The sequence below is a fragment of the Bos indicus x Bos taurus genome, chromosome 29, assembly GCF_003369695.1.
Source record: "Bos indicus x Bos taurus breed Angus x Brahman F1 hybrid chromosome 29, Bos_hybrid_MaternalHap_v2.0, whole genome shotgun sequence".
NCBI classification, from domain to species: Eukaryota; Metazoa; Chordata; class Mammalia; order Artiodactyla; family Bovidae; genus Bos; species Bos indicus x Bos taurus.
The window spans coordinates 43799180-43824527 of NC_040104.1; the positions used below are offsets into that span (position 1 = coordinate 43799180).

Consider the following 25348-nt stretch of genomic DNA (forward strand, 5'->3'; position numbering starts at 1 on the left):
AGTCCAAGGGACTCTCAAGAGTCTTCTCCAACACCACAGTTCAAAAGCATCAATTCTTCAGCACTCAGCCTTTTCACAGTCCAACTCTCACATCCATACATGACCACAGGAAAAACCATAGCTTTGACTAGATGAACCTTTGTTGGCAAAGTAACGTCTCTGCTTTTAAATATGCTATCTAGGTTGGTCATAACTTTCCTTCCAAGGAGCAAGCGTCTTTTAATTTCATGGCTGCAATCACCATCTGCAGTGATTTTGAAGCCCCCAAAAATAAAGTCTGTCACTGTTTCCATTGTTTCCCCATCTATTTCCCATGAAGTGATAGGACCGGATGCCATGATCTTAGTTTTCTGAATTTTAAGTTTTAAGCCAACTTTTTCACTCTCCTCTTTCACTTTTATCAAGAGGCTTTTGAGTTCCTCTTCACTTTCTGCCATAAGGGTGGTGTCATCTGCATATCTGAGGTTATTGATATTTCTCCTGGCAATCTTTATTTTAGGGTGTGCTTCATCCAGCCCAGCATTTTGCATGATGTACTCTGCATATAAGTTAAATAAGCAGGGTGACAATATACAGCCTTGACGTACTCCTTTTGTGATCTGGAACCCCGTCTGTCATTCCATTTGCATGTATAAGTCACTCAATTCCGTGGTCCTTTATATGAATCTTCTTTAAAGCCCTCACTGGTCCATTACTTTATAAGTATTTTGAAAAAATACTTTCTTCTCTCAGTTAAATCACCCAATGTGTTTTTCCAGTAAAGTGGTACATAACATGGCTTATGTTTCTAGGTCAAATAAAGTTAATATAATCAAATTAAAATTTCCAAGGATTAATATAGACACATCCCTATAAACACCATAAAAAACTAAATGGATCTTTCACTGACGACAACTCACGTTTCCTCGAGACCCGCAAGGCGTGCTGTGTTCACGTTCACGTTCTCCGAGGTATTTCCTGTCTTCCTTCCAGTGAAACAGGCCCAGTTCCGGCCCAGCACGTCATGGACCCAGCCAGTCATGGTCTCGTGGCAGTAACTGGTTACCTTGCCACCCTCTTCTTTATACTGCAATCAAGCAAGAGAAGGAAAAGCCCCATGAACCTGTTCTCTCTCAGGTCCGTTTCCTCGTCTCTCATTCACAGTAATGATGCCTTTTTCTCTTCACCTGAGGGACCAGCCTCTGTCAGCCAAAACAAAATCTGAGAGTTTCAGTCTGAGAACTATTCTAGAAGAGGAAGAGAAAGAAACATTTCTAGGATTAGCATCACTGACCACCGAGCAAAATTTACACAACCAACACTGCAAGAGAATGAAACGCAGGTAAAGAAAATAATATTTTTAAAGCAGCTGCTTTCCAAGGCACTTTGCCAAAGTCACCTCATTTAATCTTCAAGCCTCTGAGGAGAGCGGCACTAATAACCCCAACTGACCAGTGAGTAAGCGGAGGCTCACCTCAGACAGCAAGCGGTCCCTACCTACGCTAACAGAGCTGTGAAGGGGCAGAAACAACACAGCCCTGCTCACTTCCTCAGACTGGTCCACTCAGAGAAGAGGCATGCCAGCAAAATACAAAAACCTTCCAAAGAATTCAAATGTTTTCTTCCGTCAACCTCCCAACTTCTTAGCAAATTCTAAGCATGAGGGAGTTAAAATATCCTAATTATTAAATATTCTCTCCACTTTATTTCACAGACACAGCCTGTTGCTTTATATCAGTGTTGACACTGAAAAATAACTACAGCTGGTCCTTGAAGAGAGCAGGGGCACCGATAACACCATGGGCAAAAATCCACATATAATTTTTCAGTCATCCATCTGTATCCTGGGTGCTGCGTCCAAGGAACCAACCAACCCTGGCTCACGTAGTACTACAGTATGTATTTAATTTTTAAAAACCTGAATACAAGTGGACCTGTGCAGTTCAAACCTATGTCATTCAAGGGTCAACTGTATAAAGTGATAGATCTATAACTCAGATACTTTGGCTCCAGAGCCTTAAAAAAACCCATCATATTTTAATATATCCTTATGGAGGAAGGATATATAATTCTGAATGAAAGTAGACAGCATAGGAGGAGGAAAGAAAAAAAAATGCATGGTAAACTTTTTTAAGAAGGGACTTGAATAAAGACAGTTTTAGGCACTGACTTCATGGAACAGAAGCACAAAAGCAGTCAAAGGCAACATAAACATATGAGCACAGGCAGCTGTGTTTCAACGCTTTTCTTTACAGAGGCACACAGTAGGGTGGTTTCGGCCCACAGGATGTAGTTTGTAGACTCTTAAATCTAGCATAATGGATACTACTTTACCTGTGCTAGGTGGCCTGAGTAAGGGCCAAACAGTAAATACATTAACGTTTGCAGGTTATAAGGCTTCTGCCATACTCAACCCTGCCTTTGCAGTGTGAGAGGTACACCAGAAATACATAAAGGAATGAACCACAGTCTGTTCCAATTAAACTTCATTTACAAAAACAGACCCATGGTTTGCAAACCCCAAGTTTAAAGGAATGTATAAGCTGAACTACACTGAAAGGTAAAACTACCTTACTGCATCGGAGTCTCTGAATTCAAATTATACTTAGGTGTAGAGTTAAAAGGGCTTCCTTGGTGGCTCAGTAATAAGGAATCTGTCTGCCAATGCAGGAGGCATGGGTTTGATCCCTGGTATGGGAAGAAGATGGAGAAGGCAATGGCACCCCACTCCAGTACTCTTGCCTAGAAAATCCCATGGATGGAGGAGCCCGGAGGCTGCAGTCCATGGGGTCGCTGAGGGTCGGACATGACTGAGCGACTTCACTTTCACTTTTCACTTTCATGCATTGGAGAAGGAAATGGCAAACCACTCCAGTATTCTTGCCTGGAGAATCCCAGGGAGGTGGAGCCTGTTGGGCTGCCGTCTATGGGGTCGCACAGAGTCGGTCACGACTGAAGCGACTTAGCAGCAGCAGCATGGGAAGAAGAAAATGGCAACTCACTCCAGTATTCTTGCCTGGAGAACCCCATGGACAGAGAGACCTGGTGGGCTACAGTCCATGGGACTGTAAAGTCAGACACGACTTAGTGACTGTGTAACAACAACATGGAGTTAAAAATGCATGGTCTTAGAATCTAAAAGAGCTAGGTCTGGATCCTGGGATTCACCAGCCAGTAGGCTGCACTGCGTGAGTGACTGCGGGCCACTCACATGTCCATTTTGCTCTGTCTTGGTGCTTCATGATACTGTGAAGCTCGTGTCCCTACTCCGAGCTAAGAATATCTCCACGAGCATAGGAGATATTTGACTCACCATTCCTCATGTCCCTGCTAAAGCCCCAACTTAGGACAAAGGAACACTGAAATAAAGGTCTAGGATATGACTGGGCTGCGACACTGGAGGGTATGTCACGTGAAAAAGTTCATAAGAGTTCATATTTATTATGCTGAACTACCTGAAACTATTTTCATTGATCAAAACTGTCTAATGTTGGTAACCTCATATGATGCAGACAGGCCAGGCAGGGTTAGGCCACTGCTCCCCCCACCACTGCTGTAGAATTCAAAAAGACACGTACCCCAGTGTTCACTGCAACACTATTCAGAACAGCCAGGACATGGAAGCAACTTAGATGTTCATTGAGAGATGAATGAAGAAGATGTGGTACATATATACAAAGGAATATTTCTCAGCCAGAGAAGGCAATGGCACCCCACTCCAGTACTCTTGCCTGGAATATCCCATGGATGGAGGAGCCTGGTAGGCTGCAGTCCATGGGGTCGATAAGAGTTGGATACGACTGAGCAACTTCACTTTCACTTTTCACTTTCATGCACTGGAGAAGGAAATGGCAACCCACTGCAGTGTTCTTGCCTGGAGAATCCCAGGGACGGGGGAGCCTGGTGGGCTGCCGTCTATGGGGTCACACAGAGTCGGACACGACTGAAGCGACTTAGCAGCATTACTCAGCCACAAAAAGGAACACATTTGAGTCAGTTCTAGCAAGGTGGATGAACTCAGAACTTGTTATACGGGGTGAAGTTAAGTTAGAAAAAGAACAAATACCATACATCAATGCATATGTATGGAAACTAGAAAAATAATACCGGTGAACCTATTTGCAGGGAAGGAAATGGAGACACAGACACAGAGAACAGACTTTGGATACATTAGGGGAGGGGAGGGCGGAATGAATTGAGAAAGTAGCACTGACATATAAGCACCCACCATACATAAAACAGTTGATGGGAAGTCGCTATGTAACACAGGGAGCCCAGCCTGGCACTCTGTGATGACCCACAGGGGCCGGATGGGCGAGAGGAGGGAGGCTCACGTGGGAGGGCCTGTGTGCTAAGTTGCTTCAGGCATGTCCAACTCTGCACTATCCCATGGACTATAGCCCACCAGGCTCCTCCTTCATGGGATTCTCCAGACAAGAACACTGCAGTGGGTTGCCATACCCTCCTCCAGGGGATCTTCCCCACACAGGGATTGAACCCATGTCTCTTACAGGTCCTGGATTGGCAGGCAGGTTCTTTAGCACTAGCGCCACCCAGGAAGCCCCATGTGGGGAGGGGTTTTATATATAAAATTATGATGATTTGCATTACTGTGCAGTCCTATACAGCAGACTTCCCTGGTGGCTCAGACGGTAAAGCGTCTGCCTACAATGTGGGATACCTGGGTTCAATCCCTGGGTCAGGAAGATCTCCTGGAGAAGGAAATGGCAACCCACTCCAGTACTCTTGCCTGGAAAATCCCATGGACAGAGGAGCCTGGTGGGCTGCAGTCCATGGGGTCATAAAGAGTCAGACACAACTGAGAGACTTCACTCACTCACTCACTCACAGTAGAAACCAATAACATTGTAAAGTAACTTTCCTCCAATTAAACAAAAAAGTAATCTAACAAGGCTTTAAGAGTTATTCAGAGCTACCTTGTTGAAAGTGTCAGATACACATAAATGAAAAAAAAAAAAGCTAAACACAGGAGGATGTTCATCACAGAGGAAGAGGCTGGAGAAGGCTGCTTGCTTTTACACACAGTGTTGCTGGAACTCAGCCAGGGCCACTTGTTAAGAATATCTTGACTCTGGCTGCTTTGGTGCAACAGCAGCAGGAATGAGGTGCTGCAGCAGAGACTACAAGGCTCATAAAGCCTAAAACATTTACTATCTACCCTACAAGAAAATGTGCTGACCTCTCTGCTTAGAACAATTAAAAAAGAGAGAGAGAGAACCTGGGAATTCCCTGGTGGTTCAGTGGGTAGGACTCTACACGCTCTCCACCTAGGGCCCAGGTTTGAGTCCTGCTGCAGTTCATGGGGTTGCAAAGAGTCAGACACGACTGGGTGACTGAACAACAACAGGGAAATAAAATCCTACAACCTTGCAGGGTGTCCAAAGAAAAAACAAACAAAACAACCCAAGAGGTATTAACAGGAAAAAAAATTACTAGATGGTACTTGAGTGGAATGTAAATATGTAAAATTTTTTATTAATATGAAATATGATTTTTTTTAAATGAAAGGTAAAAACAGCCTTTGGGTGGGGTTTTCTTGGTTATTTATAAAAAAATAGCTATATAAAAAGTTATGTAAAAACTTTTTAACTTTATAAAGTTATATATTTATAAAAAGATAGATTTTTGTAAAGCTCATCACTTTAAAAAAATGCTCCTGTTTCCTAAGAACGAGAAACATGCCAACAAAGTCCTAGTAAAGAACATCTATGAGGGATGGTCCAGATGTTGCTAGAATAACTTTGTTCTGTCTGGGATTATGGTTAAGTTTCTTGAAAAAAAAAAAAACAACACATTATTTATATATCTTATTGGACTGCAAGGAGATCAAACCAATCAATCATAAAGGAAATCAACCCTGAATATTCACTGGAAGGACTGATGCTGAAGCTCCAATATTTTGGCCACCTGATTCGAAGAGTCGACTCACTGGAAAAGACCCTGATGCTGGGAAAGACTGAAGGCAAAAGGAGAAGAGGGCATCTCCAACTCAACGGACATGAATCTGAACAAACTCCAGGAGATAGTGGAGGACAGAAAAGCCTGGTGTGCTATGGGATCGCAAAGAGACGAAAATGACTCAGCGACTGAACAACAATAAGCCCTTTCACTTATATGTCAAATACTTACTGGTCACATAACATTTTCCAGGCATCATGCTAAGTGCTAGCCACGCACACACTGTATATTGATGTAGCACCAGACCTTAAGACAACAGGAACTCTGAAATATGCAAAATGTAATTAATGGAGTTATTTATCTGAACCAAAACCCTGTGGTTCAGCAAGTTAACCATGTTTGGAAAAGCCTGGGAAATTTCCCCAGCAGTGTAGATCACAGATGAAATGACTTTCCCCACATACCAAAAGCTCAAGGCATGCAAGTCAGAAGAAATGGGCCCCGTGTGTTTCGTCAGTGTGGCTTTGTTTGCCTAGTTGGCACAGCTGGTCAGTTACGAACATGATCGCTAATACGAAATGAATTTCCCTTTGAGGGAAAGGCTGAGTTGTTACTTTGACTGGAGAAGAAGAAGGAAAAAAATCCTTAAAACATGACCAACTGTGCTAAAGATTCTTACTGTTCATATTGATCAATGACTCTATACCCTTCATCATCAATATTATGGAACTACAGGATCTTAACATTTACCTATCACATCATATTTTATATACAGTTTACAGATTACTGATAAATCTTAGAGGTTCAACAGAACATAAAGGTATAGACTCAGGGGACAGAAGAGAGATCTAAAAGAGGTGGCTGAACTAGAATTTAGAACCAAGGACTCTAGAACCAAGTGTTCTTCCCAAATACCAAGCACCATTTCTTTATACACTCCTTCTCACAGAGTGCCAGAGAAATAAACATACAAGTCAATGGCCAAAAACACTGAGAGGAGATACCTGGAAACCACACAGGAAAGGCTTAAGCAATCTGCAAAGGGTTTTCATCTATATTATGTGAGTTTCAAAATGATTCTTTGGGATACTGTTCTCATGGGGAGAAAAAAAAAAAAAAAGGAGACTTAGCAAAGTTAAATAGAGAAGATATAATTAAAGTATGAGTTCAAATGTTGTAAGAATCATTGCTTTATTATTTCCTTTAAAAAAAAAGTTGGAAATTAACTGGCTTTCATGAGTCAGATTCAAATTGTGGCCCCACACATCTTAAGGGTCACCTAAATTTTCCATCCAAGGAGAGACCCACATGGCTAAAGGTCATCTAATTTCACCTAAATTTTTACCTAATTTTTAAATTTTTCTTTCACCTAAACATTTATTTCATCTGATTTCATCTAAGACCCACACATCTAAAGACCATCTAATTTCACCTAAATTTTTGTCGAAGATTTTTGATTCAGGGCAGAGGCAGAGGACATGGTCTGCAGGCGTGACTCCTGGATGGCACCCAGTTCTGCTTCTTATAGGCTGTGTGATCCTGAGCAAGTTACCCTCTCTGTGCTTTCCGTGTCCACATCTGCAAAATCAGGATGGTGTAACAGACTGGGCCTCACAGGCTGTATTTTATAAATACTAACCCGTTTAATTTCACAGTAGCCTGTAGGGTTATTCTTTTCACATAAGCACTGTTCTCACAGTGAACAGGATTTTTGCTTATTTGGTAACTAGGACACTAGCAGTAGAAAGCAATTAGTTACTGGATGAGTGATGAGTGAATAAATAAATGAATAACAGAAAGAACAACAAATGCCAAATTCGACTTAAACAGTAACGTAAGAAACTCAGAAAAGTTTATAATTAAAGTGTGATATTTTTATAATTAAAAAGGGGTCGAAGAGACCCAAGTTCTGACTCCTAGTATGACTTCAGGAATGTCAATTTTTCCTCTCCAAACCTGTCTCCTTACCTGTAAACTTAAGCTGACCTGAAAGTTCCAAAATATCCCTTCAAGCTTCCTAACTGCACAGTCTTTACATCTACGGTTTTCTTATTATTCACAAACTAGGTAAATAATTTAGATTCCCTACTTATACAGAGCATCTATACATTCTCTAAATGTGCTTGTTAGTCGCTCAGTTGTGTCTGACTCTCTGCAACCTCATGAACTGTAGCCCACTAGGCTCCTCTGTCCATGGGATTCTCCAGGCAAGAATACTGGAGTGGGTAGCCACTCTCTTCTCCAGGGCATATTCCTGACCCACGGATCAAACCCGAGTCACCTGCACTGCAGGCAGATTCTTTACCATCTGAGCCACCAAGGAAGCCCCATCTAAACATTCTAAGTGATCCAAAATAATCCTAAAAAAACTATACCTGTTTTCACTCAAGCAAATTACTAAGAGATGCTATACCCATTTATGTACCATTTTTTATACAATAATTTGATGGCATTATTTTCCCTTTAAAATTTTTATTTTATATTATTCTGTAGTTTTCCCAATCTACAATAATATGGTTTTCTTTTAGAACCTGAAATCACCTTATGAAGGGTAGGTGAGGGCTGTAATACCACTATGCAGGACAGCTGTAACGTAGTAGAAAAGAGATATTTAACCCACCCTATAAGCCAAGTACTCAGTACCTTGAGAGGACCATGCAGGGTGCCCCCATTGTTTTCTTGATCTGAATATTCTCAGTATTCCTGTCATTTTTTCTGCTACTGTAAAATACATCTTACGTGATTTCTGAAAATATTACCAAGTAGGAAACTGAAGTTTTGGCCACACTATCCAGCTTGAAATGTAGTCAAAATTTTTTCTAACCATTTTCATTTATTTATATAAACAGTCTCTGAATACTGACTTGCACAAATGAGATAATTTAAGTTTCTATTCATTGATGCCAATTTCTATTGCAACAAATAGATAATCACACAAAATGTGAAGAAATTACAAATCCTAGCACTTAAGTTTAGAAAACTACTAGCATTCAGTAACTATTCATTTGCTTCTTCAAAATTATCGTTGAGTTGCCATTCTGAAAGCCGCCCTTCTTCAGTTTGCTATTCATTTTATCAACTCTTCAATTCCATCCAATTACCTAGCAATATTAACCAATTGAAAAAGAAAAGGTTGGGATATTTTAGAACTTAAGTTATTTATCCTGGATCTCATTCTCAACTGCTTTTTGACACTAAGCATGAGAAAATCACTTACACCTTTTATTCCACTGTTTTCCTGATTACATTCACAAACATTTGAATCCTTCCTTTATGTAATGCACTGCCTATGAGAAAAAAATGCTCTTTAGTAAAAGGACTTAGCCCTTTAAATTCCCGTTCTTCCACTTATCATTTATGGAACTTTGGACAAGTCACAACTAAGGAGCCTCAATTTCACCAGCTGGTAACAGGCATATCTACTTCACTGGATTCCTATCAAGGATAAAGATGACACTGATGTCAAGAGTTTAAAACCTTATAAAACACTAAACAAGTAACAATATAAACACTACCATCTGTTACCATGGGGCATACGAAGCCGTTAAGACTTTATTCATGTACTCTCAAACCCAACTCTCAACTGAGCAGCTGATAAAGGTTTTATTTTGTCAACCAGCGGTTTTCCAAAATGAGAAGATAATCCACTAAAATATTAGAAAATTTTATAGTTTATATTTATAATACAGAAATAAAACTGAAAACCAACTTCCACTATTAGTTTATATACAAAGTAACACTGATATGCCCACGAACTTCCAGTGTCAGACGCTCACTTGTTAATTGCAGCATGCTGCCTGTAAGACGGCTAGAACACGGCATATTCCCGCTCATGTGTGCCTGCTTAGATTCACGAACATCCGATGTAATTAACTAACTCACACAAAATGAACAAGTGGCTTCAAATAACACTTACAAGGAAAAAAGGATTTGCAAATACTAATGATGTAATTGGGCTTCCCTCATAGCTCCGTTGGTAAAGAATCCGCCTGCAACGCAGGAGACCTGGGTTCGATCCCTGAGTTGGGAAGATCCCCTGGAGAAGGAAATGGCAACCCACACCAGTACTCTTGCCTGGAAAATTCCATGGACAGAGGCACCTGGCAGGCTCTAGTCCATGGGGTCACAAAAAAAAAGAGTCAGACACATCTTAGTGATTAAACAACAATACATACTATGGACTAAACAACAACACATACTGTGAAATATACAAGAAAAAAAATCTGGACATATAGGTCTAATCCATCAAGCACCATTTTGGAAAAGAATACTTTGCATGACGTTAAATGATCTGATGATACACCGTTCAAGTAGAGAGATTTCCTTCCAACAACACAGAAGAACAGTGTTAACTCCACATTCTGCCCTTTGTGTTCCGTGTCTGTCTCCGCAAGTGCAGATTTGCACATGCCATCAGTCTGGAGTGTGAATAAAGCCTTTAGAACAGGCCACATCTTCCTAAACAGGTATTTCGCCAACCGTCCAGGACGGTCACATCTTTCATCAACAAACCTATGTCATTTCAAGGAATCCTTGTAGTTTTCTGCCCACTATTTCAGCTGGACCATTTATTTTAAAAGTTGAATTTTAATGAATTGTGAAACTGATAGGAAACTGTGGCAGTGGTTGCAACCAAATAATTTCTAGCATTTTACTTAAGGAATGGGCAATTAGATTTAATGTGAAAATGGAGGCTCACAGATTTATTTCCAGAGCTGAGAAGATGTCCCCTTTAAACCAAAATGTACGTTCTAGAACTAGTTAAGAAAACAGCAATTTGATCCTCAGCAAGGTAACCAAAGTCCCTTGGCTCATTCCTCATTTACTTGCTCATAAACCCTTAAGATGTAAGGTTGGAAGAAATGTCAGAATTCATTGACTCTAGCACTGATGCTGAAGCTGAAGTTCTAATACTCTGGCCACCTGGTGCTAAGAGGCAACCCACTGGAAAAGACCCTGATGCTGGGAAAAACTGAGAGCAGGAGAAGGGGGCAACAGAGGATGAAATGGTTGGATGGCATCACCGACTCGATGGACATGAGTTTGAACAAACTCCAGAAAATAGTGAAAGACAAGGAAGCCTGGCATGCTGCTGTTCATGAAATCGTGAAGAGTCAGACACAACTGAGTGACTAGACAATAATGACCTTCAGCTAGCGCTTCTCAAGGGGCGGGGCACAGATAACCCACAGCATCCTAAGCAGACACGAGTCCTTGGTTACCTAGGCTTTGGGGAACCACCGTAGTCACCAATAAAGCTCAGTATTTCCCGACAGCTAATTTGTGTGCATGCTCAGTCACTGAGCTGTGTCCGACTCTCTGCGATCCCATGTACTAGAGCCCACCAGGCTCCTCTGTCCACTGGATTCTCCAGGCAGGAATACTGGAGTGGGTTGCCATTTCCTCCTCCAGGGGAAGATCTTCCAGGGGATCTTCCTGACACAGGGATCAAACCTGTGTCTCCTGCATCGGATTCTTTACCACTGAGCCACTTGGGAAGCCCAACAGCTAATTTAGGTTTTAGTAATTCTGAAAGTTAGAAGTTTACTATTTTTAAATGACTTTCATTTTAGCCTCTATAGTCTCACACAAAAAATTAAAAATGACAAATAAGCAGAATAAAGTTTTAAAAGTCTCATCCCTTTTCTACAAAGTCATTCAACAAATATGGCTTGAGGGTCCACCGTAGCCTCTAAAGGACACAAAGGCAAAAATACTTTCAGAAACACAACAATGAAACAGGAAAACAACACAATGATATATGATTCAATTTTCTTTTTTTTTTACAAATATTTATTGAAGGTCTATTATTTATCACATAGTGTGCTACACATATGGAATAAAAAGGTCAGTAACACAGAGTTGATCACTGCCCTCAAGGAGTTTAAAAATCAGAGGAAAGGACAAACAGGCAATTACAACAGAGAATGCTAAGCAGTAATCTACTATGGGTACTTCTAACACAGATACCTGCAATTTTGTACCCAAGTCTTCTATAATCAAAACAAACATTAAATGCAAAATTACTCAAAGAAACCACTTTGGGAAAAAAAAAAACCACTTTGGTAGGGGTGATTTTAAATGCCTTGCTAAATATATAAACATTTGTTGCTTTGTCAGTATTTACATCCAGTCAGTTTGAAAATATACAACTCTTACAGAACACTGGAGGCATGTAACATATTTTTTAGAACAGAACACCAAAAATATACACATAGCACCAGCACCATTCCTGATTTGTGCTTCTAGAACCCTACAGAATTAATTTTTTGAAAGCTGGTATTACTTCTGAAGTCTTTGAAAAGACTAGAGAAATGTGGATAATCTTCCAAAGCTCCCAGATAAAGTTCTACATGCATTAGAATCTGAAGATATACAGGCTTTCAGTCTGGAAGAAGATGACATGCTCAAGTCATTCCTTTTACAGCAGAATGAGTACTACCAGGTCAGAGATGCCTGTCAAGTACAACTGGAACCAACATAATGGCATCCCTCCCAGTAACGGAGAGAGCTGGGGAACTGCACAGATGTGGCACCAAGAACCTGAGTGATACAGAATTATCAGGATGGAAGAAAGTATCCAGGCAGCAGTTGGATGTACTGTTCCTTAGTATTTATAAGATACAACCTTTCCAGAACAGCAGATCAGTGCCTCTCAAACGACATAATTATCTGAACCAATAAAGTAATGATGACAACCTACCATCTAGAGAAAGATTTCTCCACTCAAGGAGTAATTCAAGGGATGCAGAAAAGTCCTCCCAGGAAATCTGAACTGGGTGGAGCCCCACGTTGCTGGTTTGCCAAGGCTGATGTTTAATCAGCTCTACACAACTAAGGAGGAAACCGGTCCACTGTGTAGCAGGAAAGAACTAAAAGGCAGCAATGGCTCTGAACAACACCTTAAGAGAAGTAAGCTTGGCAAGGGTACTTAATTCGAAGCTTATAAAACACTCCTCCAATTTGGAGAACTGTAAAAGGAAAGAGAAAGTAAATTTTTGTCTTGAATAAAGGGACCTAGGCTTAGGAAAGAAAATGAGTAGCCTCATTTGGTAAGGAAATCTAAGCTTGAGGCCAGTTCTTCTCCTAAAATTTCAACAAGAGCAATGCAGTGCACTGAACTAACATTTGGGATTCACCAGAAAATCTGCCCAAATGTGACTTGAAGTACCAGTATTTTTTTCTGAAACAAACTTGACAAATAGCCCATATCATTTTACAATTAGCAGCTGTGGGGGCTTCCCTGGTGGTCCAGTGATGACGGCTCCACACTTCAGTACAGGGAGTGTGGGTTTGATCTCTGGTAGGGAAACTAAGATGCAACAAGCATGGCCAAAGAGATTTTAAAAAATAACAAAATTAAAAAAAAAAAAAGAAGCTGTGTGAGCTTAAGCACTGTATGAGAGTAATTCTCCCTATGTGAAAACTGAAGCTAGTAATATCTACTTCACAGGACATTTGTAAGGTAAACCGTGTTAAGCTCTTAGCACAAGACTGGCATTTAAGTAAAAAAATACGGCCCCCCCCTCCCCCCGCCCCAAATGTATTAATCATACCATCTTTCTGGCCAGGGGCACTGCAGATCCATGATCTGCAAAAAGAGACCCTTCGGCAGTTCAGCTTATCTCAGAAAGCCCCCTCCCCCAAAACATGTCTTCCCTGGGACCATCTTCCCTCCCATAATGCATCTCAAGATATTCTGAAGCTTGATTTTCTTCTTATAACACGTGTTGGGGTTCCTCAAGGTCATTAGAGAAAGAGAAGGCACGTGGGAAGACCATTTTAACTGTGAGTAAAATCTGCATAAAATACAACAAATAATTCAAGTCCTAAGCAGTTTGAAAAAAAAAAAAAATCACTTCAACAAAAGAACATTCAAAAGGGAAAAAAATACAAAAACAACAAAAAACCCTTGTGTTGCATATCTTTCCTTTCATTCAAAGGCCGAAGGATAAAGCCACCTAAGACTTGCAGAACTTTCTCCTTTTTCCTGCTTGGTCTTTGGTTGCTCACAGTCCAAAACGGCGGTGGCTGCTTTCCAAGGGAACGTTCGGAGGGCAGCTGCCTCGGAGGTAGGTACCAGGACTCCTCTGCATGTTAGGTGCCCTTAGAGACTCCAGAGGGACTGCAGCTGCTAGAGGCCTCTGCTAGCTGTTAGAGGGAGGCAGGTCCGCTGTGCCTCTTAGCCCCAAAGTCTGTTTTTGGCTGTGGTTTTAAAAGAGCCGCTCAACAGACGCTCTATTTAATAACTAAAAGACAATGAAAACTAGAGTTACAAGCCAACAAGGATCATACTGTCTCTTAAAAAATGCTTAAACATATTCATTTCTTTATGTGGAAAAAAAAAATACCAGCATTTAGTATTTCAAATGCTGGTATTTTTTTTTTTTAATGTTATTTAAGACATTCACAAAAAAGCCACTGTTCTCAAAAGCTGAATGCTTAAGCAACATGTACTGTGCGTGCAGCCAACATGCTTAAGAAGCACATGCAGATGCATTTCAAATTAAATGCTACCAAATAAGCCTAATTTGGCTTTTGAATATAGATAAGAAACAGCCTAATCTAGCAACCTAGACATAATAGCATGTATATCTTACAAATTCCAAGCATAGGCTTAATGCTACTTTGATCAATATTTCCAGGTACAAGGCCACTTATCCCATTTACAAAGTAAATACTAGGGCCTATCTTTTCTACCGGTAGAAGCATCTCCCCAGTTAGGAAAAGAACGAGAGCTTTAAGACAGAATTTTATAAACCGCATTCTGAGAATACCGTATTTTTTGTGAGGAAAACGTGGTAAACTTTTGAAAAGTTTTTCTATTGTATCTCCCTCCTCAGCTACAGCATAATAAAGATTCTGAGCAGTCCTGAAAGGAAGCTATTTCACACAGTCTACACTTACTCAACTACCAGAAATAAATTCAGAAGAAAGAGCCTATTGGTTCCAGCTCTAATCTGCACTTTGATCTGTTCTTAGTGGCTGCCTGGAACCTTTAGAGCTTTACAAAACGAAGTGACACAACTTAGGAACAATTTTTTCCTGGCAGATGTGTGGCCCACTGCTGGCCCATTAAACAGCTTGAAAAATGCTGACCCAGGATAAGGCTATGGTGCTTTCATCACCTGCCCCAGTTCCCTTTTTCATATCTCATTTCCTTACTTGGGAGCTAAGTAAAAGAGGAAGGGAAAGGGGAAAGATTGCTGTATAAAACGCAAGGGACGGCAAGTCCCCATCAGCTCTTCTTTCTCACCGCCTACTTCTCCATCAAAATTTATGGATCCAGGGAGAGCAGTGATTTAAACATCTATTCTGAAAGTATGAGGAGAATGTACACAGTCAAAAAAGATCCTCTTCTCCCTAGCCAAGAGTCTGTTCTGGGAAGGAACCAGTTTAAAAAGACACAGGTGGTGTCTCATAGGGCTGAATGACGTATACTAATTTCTGTCATTAGGAGGAGCCACCTTTTCTACTGGGAAAGCACATCTAAAATGCCATGGTCTCACACAGGTCCCTCCTGAGTCATTTTAGGAAAAGAATGAGTAATCTCAGGCAGCACAGCTACTTCAAGGGCGTGAACTGAATTGGGGCCATCCTCTCCTTCACTGAGTCTTTACCTTTTTGGTTTCACGTCCACTTACGAGCATCACGCTTGAGAAAGCTTGTGTGTAAACAGAGCATACTAAAGTGAAAATACTGCAGGCAGGTAAGAAGCGCAAATAAGCAGGCTCAAGCACAGAATCTGTAAGAAAACCATAATCTGTCTATTCTCCAACTCCCTCTCCCTGATGAAAAAACAAACATTAACTTGCCTAAGCCACCAGGGAGGAGGGAAGCTTGCATTTAATAAGAAAGTTAGAAGTATTTCAATGGAGCTCACCCAGTTTGTTCCTCAGATGTGGAATATCATACATCCCCACAGTTCCCAGTTGCATGAAAAACTGACTGATAAGATCAGTGACATCCTATGAAAGGTTTACAATGGAAAACTCAGTCATTACGTTGAGATTAAAGCATCATCACGAAAGAAAACAAATGGCTAGGCGTCTTCTGATTCTTTTCCTCAATCCAAACACTTTAAAAAGTAAACATCAAATTATTTAAAAGAAAGACAAGACAAACACCTCATTTTGGTGTATTCAATCTCTATTAAAGCAGGTAACTCTATCTCAGTAATACTCTGAAAGTTGAATTGTTACATCTTAGAAATAAACCCAGAAGTCACAACAGAAGAGACCACACGAGACTCCCAAATCCTTTGCTGTAGAAAACACATGATTTCTGGCTGTTGTAACAAGCTTGAAATTTGCAAGTCACTAGCACACGAAATGGGCAAATAAATCCTCTGGTATGGATTTCCCAACATCTTTGTTTTGAGTACCAAGCTGCTTTAGAAATACTCATGGTAGAGTTTTTAGCTTACAGTTCTACTAAGACTGGTAGGTCCCAAACAAAAACTCAATTAGAAAATCAGTGAACTTTGTTTAACTATCACCAAATAAGTTTTTCAGCCATTATGAGTCTAGCTTCTATGTACTTTCTTTAGCCCTTGAGTAGTTTAATCTTCAAAATATAAACTGAGTTCATTCTCTGCTGTTCCCTTTTACCGTCTCAGAAAGTAAAAGGAGAAACAGCAAAACGTTAGAAAGCCTATTCAACTTAAGGGTATCCTTTGGAGCTGAGTCTGTTTCATACCACTTCCTTCCTTGGCAATCAGGTAGAGGACAGTGGAGAGGAGCGTTACACATGCTCATGGTAAAAAAATGGACAAAGTACACAAAAGCATAAAGAAGAAAAAATAATCACTTACCTACCCATCACAAAGTCAGTCACAATTAAACATCCTTTGTATTGTTTTGTTACATTGTGTGTTTTCATAAACGAAGTTGTTTTTTATCTGCAAGTACTTTTCATTTGCAGAGATGGTGGACTTACAATCAAATGGCAATGCTATTAAAAGCTGATAGTCTTAGAAACTGGTCTGTGGCCAGCACATTATTTTAAGGGAAAACTGAATTCAAATGTCTGTAGGAAAGTTTTCATTTCATAGGCCATAAATCAAATTACTCCTTACTGCTTTACATAAAGTTGTTTCAGATGCCTAGGTATCTGCCTCGGTGAGCCCTAAATTCATTTGAATTTGTAACCCCCCCAGAGTGTTCTGATCACTGCACCTACGGTGAAAGTTGAGTAGGAAAAAGTGTCTTCCAAAAATACAAACCCAGTGCTTCCTTCCTGACTCACACAGTGTGTAAACTTTCAGCGTCAAGATTTCCTCCCAAACTTTTATCTAGCTTGAGATCATACATTACAAGAAAACAAGATCATCCTACTCCACTGCCGATTTCTTAAGCAGTTAAAACCAAGGGGAAAAAGGCCTAAAAGAACAAATCATGAAGAATTCTGCTTACTCTCCAGATGAGGCCAGAATAAGGAGAACTGAATACAGCACGTTCCTGGCAACAAAAGTGGTGCCCCATGGCTCCAAAGTTGGAATGCAGGGAGAATGAGGTGGAAGCTGTCTGTTCTGAACTGCAGGCTGAGCTGGGGGATGAGGAGTAGGCACCAAACAGGAAACCTTGCCCGCATCACCTGCTCAACAAACTCGAGCAGGAACAACCCTAAGAACCAATTTCATGAAAGCATATCTGAAACAGGGCGAAGGGAAACAAGTGGGAGAGTCTGTTATGAGTCAGTGGAGAGACCTGAAATCCAGCTGATTCGCAGACTAACAACGGAGGGTATATCTGACAAACGTTCGTCAGATGTTTCTGCAATGGCAGTTAGTTGAGTGGATTACGATAGCAGTTAGCTTATGTATGATAGCTGAATAGTAAAATACTGCTTATATTTTGATAACTGCTCTTTTTAAAAAAGTAATTTTCATTTAAAAGTTACTTCTAAAATCGGTAGGAAGAAAAGAATCTCACGCGCCTCTGCGTACATAGGTGCCCTTTGTTGGGTCACAGCATGGTCTCCCCAGCACCTCAAGCACTGCAGGAAATACCCTAAGCTTCAGGTAAAGGCCAGCAAGACTTTTATGTTAAAAAGTGTTCCCCCAAAAGTATTTGTCCTATTATGTAAAGTCAACTCCACTTTATCATTTTTTCCTAAATTTGTTAAGCTTTGCTGCTCTCCATTACTTTTCCTGTTGGATTTGCTAAGAGAACATGGCATTTTATCACTCTGGAAAGCATGTTTCTCTGGAACTACTTGATTATGTTGAGAGAAATTTTAAAACCATATAGCTTGTTAATGTTTTGCTCTGCTTACTGAAATTATGACATCACATGACCTAACCACAGACGAGAGTGTCTGATTTTTCAGCAGGAAAAGAAAACACATTCCTGATAATGGTTCTGGTCAAATGGACACTTTAAAAAAATATACTGAAATCAGTAGCAAGAGAACACTCTTGTTATTTTTATTACTAATGAGAGGATGCCATTCAGAAGCACAAGATCAGGTAGGGTTCTACCCTACAAGAGAGTATACAATGACTTCCCAATTATGGTTGAGAACACTTAAAACCTTATTTGGCTTTAAAAAGCCTTTATTTACCTGAAAATAATGTTCTGAGGCTACAGAAAAGTGCGAAATCTGCTTACACCTTCAGTCTAAAGAGAAATAAGAGCTGACCCTTGAACAAAGGAAGAGCACAGGGTTTGGGGCACCAATCCTGCAAGTAGCTGAAAATCCACCAATAATTAATAGCCAGCCCTCCACAAACAGGGTTCCACATCTAAGGTATCAACCAACCTTGGATTCTCATCTGCAGATTCAACTAACCTCTGATCGTGTAGTACTGCAGCATTTACTATAGAACAAAAAAAATCTCTGTGTAAGTGGGCCCATGAAGTTCAAACCTGTTACTGTTCAAGGCTCAGTATGGCTGGTAGCCATACCCTCTGTCCCCACCACCTCCAGACTCCTATTCAAGCTGAGAGCAGACAAACCGATAGGAAAATATTAGTGGAGGAAAATGGCCCTTGCCTCTTTCTGATTACATCTCGGGTAACTGACTAGGTCATCAGAACTCCGCTACCTGTTTCTCCAAGTCTACCGAAGTGAAGAATGAAAAGTCTTCCAAGCTAAATGGGTAAAACTATTTATTCATCTATTTACATACTACACCCTATCTCGTACTTATTCAGGCAACCTATTTCTCAACTGAATTCTACTTCACTTGCATGTTTTAAACAAATATCGATTACCTGTTTTGTATCTACAGAAGAAAAAGGAAAGGGAGAAAAAGGGAAAGGAGGGGCAAGAGGGTACATGGTAAGAACTGATTCGAATCTCTCTTTCATGGAGCATCAAGTCCACAGGCAGACTCCCAACCTAAAAGCAAAGAACTTTTAAAGGACTGTAACAGAGTACCCGCAAGAGGTCTCCAAAGCCCTAGACCTATCAAAACGTAGATCAAGAGTTATACTCAGATGGAATCACATTTACACACTACCACTTTAAAAGCTCATACAGATACTCTTAACAATTTTTAAAAATATATAGTATCTATAGGGTGATAGTATCTAGGGGTGGTAATAAAAAATATTTAATAAATGGTCAAGCATGGGCTTCAACTAATAAAGCAGACTGCTGGCCTGCCAGTGGCCAGCACAGATGGACTGGTTCCCACCAGCTAAAAAGCAGATAGCCAATCCAGGTGAGAGCAGACAATTTTTCCCGTCTCTCTTTTCTTTTTTCATATTAAGAAAGGGTCCTCATAGTTAAAAAAAAAAAGTATTGGGCATTATGATTCTAAGACATTTGACTCAGATTATATCACAACCCACATGAGGAATCACAATAAATTTAGAAACTCGTCTTTTGCTGGTTCTTTGTCTTTCCTCATCTTTAACAGACTCATTCCCTCATGTTTCCACAAAATCCTGTAATTGCTTAACTCTTACCATTTAACCGGTTAACTCTTACCATATGTTTTAAACGCTATCGACACTATCCCTTGATAGAGTCTCTATTTATTAACCTTTATTTATAATAAGAAACAGCTAGTCTCAGGCTTGTGGATTCAACTTAGTTAAGCCATTTAATACTCTGCAAACAGAAAGGATATCTGGGATGGACTGCAGTTTGTGCCCAACTGTTTTACCCTAGAGCGTGTCTGCAATTAGAAGCAGTGTGTAAGACTACCGGAATGGACATCAGTTCTTCCCTGGTGAGAGAAGAAAACCAGCTGGGCTGGTGGGGCTACCTTTTACTTTAGCCCAAGGGGTAACTCCAACGCTCTCCATCTCTTTGAGCTTAGTCAAATAAGTTATTCACATTAATATATTTAGTATATGACATTATTTCAATGAGTCATTCAAGTCAATTTCTTAGAGCTAACAAACAATGATAAGAGGGACAGTATAATAACCTCAAGAACAATTTATAAAATTCCTATCTTTCCTACAGATTCATTAGGAAGCCAAGTAACTAAGCAATTAGAAATAAAGGTGTAGTAATTAAGAAAATAAAGTCATACTTACCAAAATGTAAATTTCAATACAGATGGATTGCACACAAATATAGATTTGGTGTGTTGTTTTTTTTTTTAAACCAAAGTCATAATTTTAAATAAAGTGGCAAAATTACATCATTTAATTTCTCCTTTGAAAAACTGGTACAATTCTGGTTATCTTCCTAATCTAAAGTTCAAATACTGAGGGTCTCCCTATTAGAAGAGTCTTCAGATACCAAATCACTGGAAATAACGAATGCATATTCCAACAAAACTTACCTTAAAAAAGGCGAACCACTTGTAGTCATTCAACACAATCTCAAAGCCTTGATTGTAAATGATGGTGAAATGGCCGGAATTGCCAAAGTCATCATATGCTGTATCCAACTTCTTGAGGTGCACCACCACTTTTTTTTCTGGGGGTCCTAAAGAAAAGAAAATACACAACAAAGGAAAGTTATTTGAACTTCGATGGGAGGTCGTCTCATCTGTAAGTTCCGTTATTTTTAAGCAGCTTTCTTTTCATGCTGCTGAATACCAGGGATCTGGCTTATGAAGATATCAGTGTGCTGTGGCCTCTTTCTGAATAATCCCAGAGGGGTCTCAGGCAAGCCTGTGAAGTGAAGGCTCAAAAAGATATATTAAGTAACCCATCACATAGAGACCCCCAAAAGTGCAGCCACTACCTTCCCAGAGGATCCAAGCACTAAAAAAAAGTTTCCCTGAAGAAAAGGAGAAACAGGGAATGTTGAAAATGAGAGACAGAAATGGAGAGAAGACAAAATGGTAGTCAAAAAGTGGAAATATAAAAACATCTGCTATCAGGCCATAAGAACAAAGGACAATGATCTCTTCAAAGAAGAAATGGGGTATCTTTCTCCAAAATGGCTACAAAGCTCAGAATCTCAGAATCTCAATCCTTCCAGTCTTCAGCAAACTCAAGGTTTTTATCCTACATAGCTAATTTATATTGATAGGAACTAAATTTTTAACCTTCAGAAAATGGGGACTCAGATTTGTCTTTAATGATTAGATTAAGGTCAAAGTATGGTATGTGGGCAGAGGCTGCCTGAAAAGGATTCTGCCTGTCCACTCTGGAAGCTTCCACACTGTACACAAATTTTCCAAGTTTCCTATTACTGCTCTGAAATAGGAGATTCCAAGGGCTTCTCAGGTGGCGCTAGTGGTGAAGGCCAAGGCAGGAGACACATGAGAACTGGGTTCGATCCCTGGGTGGGGAAGATCCCCTGGAGTACGAATGGCAACCCGCTCCAGTATTCTTGCCTGGAAAATTCCAAGGACAGAGGAGTCTGGCGGGCCACAGTCCATGGGAGCTGCAAAGAGTTGCACGGGACTGAGTGACCGAGTGCACACAGGAGATTCCATGTGACAGAACAAAGCAAATCCTGATCTCCCTTCTGCTTTGGACCTCCAAGTTCAACTTTTAAAAGAGAACATGATTATAATGCCCCATATTATGAAGTGCCACATAGTCATTTGGAGTTGGACAGCTGAGTCAGTCTGTTCAGTGACAAATGAACTGGCAATCTTTGTTCTGTTAACAAGGAAATTGTGGCCAAGAGCTTTGCTCATTCTGCAGAAGCCACAGTGTGGTAAGGGTCTGAGAACAAGACCCAAGACTGTGTTTTTCCTCTCCCTTCTCCCTTTGTCCTCAGGATAGCAGTGTTATCTGAGAGCAGATGAAATGTTCTAGTGTGTTCAAATGTTGTTGTTCAGTGGCTCAGTCGTGTCTGACTCTTTGTGACCCAGTGGACTGCAGCAAGCCAGGCTTCCCTGTCCTTCACCATCTCCCTGAGTTTGCTCAGATACAAGATACTGAGAGCCTTCCGTGAGCTACACATTGTGCTTGGCTCCCTGCATTTCAAATTACTGGCTAAAGAGGTATTAAAAAAAAAAAAAATTGTATACTACCTGCCCTGCAATACATGAACCCATCCTGCAATGCATGAAACTGTGGAGGGGTACCATACCAGAAGCTTTCTCAGACTAACAGCATCAACACAAGTCCAAATCAAAACCGCTGGGCATAAGGGCTCTTTTCCACAATCAAATAAAAGGAGAAAAAGTTAACAGCTATATTCTCAAGAGTCTTTACGCTCATTTTTCACTATCACAATGAAATACTGAGGATTGGATGGGGAGATAAGATTGCCTGTTCTCAACTCTCTTCCAAACAAACAAACAAACAAAAAACAAGAAACAAAACTCAAGGGAGAAAAAAAAAAGTTACTGCAGAAAGTGTTGAGGGCCCAAGGAAATAATCAAGACCACGTGAAGTTAGAAGCGCTCAGCCTCTCCACTCTGACATCGCCGCCCTGGAGCGAGAGGGGGCGCTCGGGGGGACCCCAAGTCCAGCCAGGACTTCCTGGCCTCCCGCCAACGCGGGGCGGGGGGGTGGGGGGTTCGCTGCGGGGACAAGGGCACAGGGATCGAAGCGCAGGAGCCCCGGGCAGACCCAGGGAGGAAGCGGGTGCCCAGGCGCCAGCGGCTTACCCATCACCGAGCAGTTGACATCGCGCTGGGAGCCGCTGGAGCCCACCTGGAAGACCCAGGTGCCCAGCAGGTCGGGGTAGGTGCAGTTGGCAGGCGTGTCCCCGCGCACGGAGCCAGCGCCATAGACGAGCAGCAAGAGAGCGACGAGCCGCGAGCCGGACCAGGGACCCATGCCGGCAGAGCAGGGAGGAAGCGGGGGCGACAGAAAGCCGCGGCGAGCCGGGCGAGACTGCAGCCACCGCGGCCGCGCGCGCCTTAAAGTCGGCAGAGGGGCCGGAAACGCGGCCCGGCGGGGGTGGGGTCTCGGGCGGGGCTAAGGGTCGCGCCCGGGAGTCGCTCCGCCCCTCAGGTGGGGCTCGGGGCGCGCGGGTCACCCGGGGGCCGCCGGCTCTGGGGTTCGGTTGCCCGAGGACAGGTCTCCGAGGGCGGGAGAGTCACCGCCGCTCCGTGGGCGCCCAGGACGCGCTCCTTCGCTCCTGGAGGGGTAACGGAGGGAGGGAGAGTGAGAATAAAAAAGAAAAATAAAAGGCCGGGGGCCGTACAGAGTCAGGCCTGCGGGCGAGGGGAGACCGAAAGTCAGAGAGAAGCGGGAGCCAGGTGCGGAGGCGGCGGTGAGGGGCTGGCGGCATCCAGGCTGGGAAAGAGGTCCAGAGCACGCGGTCTAACTAGGGCAGCTTTCCTTACTTGCTCGTCGTCCCCACTTAGTCCTCACTCAGTTAACTTTTTTTCCCCTCATAACTACTTTCTTTACCTGCGACCACCAGCACACTCCCACCCACCCCCCCAGCTGTTTGAAAACTGCTCTTCCTTCCTTTTCCCAAAACTTTCTCTGCCTTTTTTTTTTTTTGCTGGATTTTGTCGGTTTCCCGTTAATGTTCTTGGCCTGTTGTCTACAGGAGAATTCAGTTGTAGTGCAAACTTGCAGTTTTTGTGTACTAGTGTTTTGTTTTTTTGTCCTCCTGTTAATTTTATAGGATTTAGTTGTGCTCACGCGCGCCGGCAAACGCACACAGGCACTGAAGCTCTTGTTTTACAACTGAAAAGCTTCAGGCCCAGAGAGAGGAAGTAACTTGCCCTGGATGAGGAAGATAGCTGGTGGGAGAAAGCCGGTCTTGTGATCAGGTTTCAGAGTGCCAGTCTGATCGCTGGTAATTATTAAGTAGCACGATTTCCAGATGCTTCCTTGTTCAGTTTAATTATCACCCTTTTCTGTGAGAGCTGCTGTCTTTCCTGTCTGTTGTTGGAAGTCGGGGCTCCTTTCCTGCACAGAGTGTTCTAGGCGTCAGGTGATGAAGAAGACAGACTTTCCTGTGTTCCTGCTAGGGCACGTTCATTTTGCCCTCATTACACTGGTTTCAAATAAATATTTTTATGTCCACCTTTTCCACCAGATTGAAGGAAGCAAGTCCAGATTAAACACCTTTGTCTCCCTATATAATGGCTTGAAAAAACTAAGGAAGTGTCCTAAGGTGTTAAAGTAAATTCACTTAATAACCTTATCTTGGTTTCTAGGCCTGAAAGCCAATTTCAATTTGGCAGAAGGTGTTGCTGTTGAAAGCTCAGAAATGAAAATGCTCTCTAATATAGTCACAAACTGCAAAGGCATGGGTGGGGCTAACACCCTTCTTCCAGGTTTTATTGCCGTTTTCTTAGGATGAAAAGCTGACAGCATGAATTAAACTAGCCCATTTACTGTTCAGAGATAACACTCTGACAGAGAAACAGCATTCCTAATCTCTGAGAAAATGTGCCATTGGTTGTTAAAATACTAAAACTTATATTAGATCATCAGTTATGAATTGAATAATCAAGTTGAAATTTTCTTTGATCGTGCAAAGTAGCACAAACAATTGTGAAAAAAGTTGAAAACACATCTCTAGTCAGTGAATAAATGGGAAAGAATCTTGAAGACTTCTTAACCTAATGGATTTGTTTTGCTATTTGGAAATGAAGATCCAGAGATAATAATAACATCGCATTGCCAGTTACTAAGATTTAGGAATAAACCTCAGGTACTTTGACTTTCAATTTAGTTTATTTCCACTAATCTAATAATTCTCAAACTAGTCCTCTCTCCATTAGCAGGGAAAAAAATGAGTGATTCTCAAATTGATCAGATGTAAAGTTTTATTTTTATAACAAATATTTTATAGAGACCTTTTGCTAATTTGAAATGAAATTCATATATAAGCTTATTTGAAAAGTACCGATAATATGAAAGACAAAAAGATATTTTAAAAAATTAAAATGAAAACAGAGGGAAAAAATCTCATTGATATGACCACAGAAAGTAAGGGCAAAAGGTGTAAATATTGAGGAAAAGATATTTTAGATAAAGTTTAATACAAACACCTGTATTTCATTACCTAAAATGCTCATGTATGAATGTACTGGAGAATAAAATGAGATATTCAGATACTTGCATTTTATGTCTCTATGTAGAATTGTAAAATTGACAGGTACCTTTTT

At 41.2% G+C, this 25348-nt stretch overlaps 1 protein-coding gene across 2 annotated transcripts in view; it reads right to left on the minus strand.

The window, feature by feature from the left end:
• The window catches only part of CTSC (cathepsin C), a 43760-nt gene extending 20604 nt beyond the window's left edge, over positions 1-23156 (minus strand). The window contains exons 1-4 of one of the 2 annotated variants that reach the window (XM_027532939.1): positions 22880-23139; positions 20645-20790; positions 15782-15866; positions 11659-14147 (exon numbers count right to left, since the gene is read on the minus strand). In XM_027532939.1, the coding sequence (XP_027388740.1) occupies positions 14137-14147; positions 15782-15866; positions 20645-20790; positions 22880-23051 (414 nt within the window). In that variant the 5' untranslated portion in view covers positions 23052-23139 and the 3' untranslated portion in view covers positions 11659-14136. Of the gene's footprint in view, positions 1-899; positions 1067-11658; positions 14148-15781; positions 15867-20644; positions 20791-22879 lie in introns of those variants that run through there. The other variant, XM_027532938.1, reaches the window with a different exon arrangement.
• Between the last annotated feature and the right edge of the window lie 2192 nt (positions 23157-25348).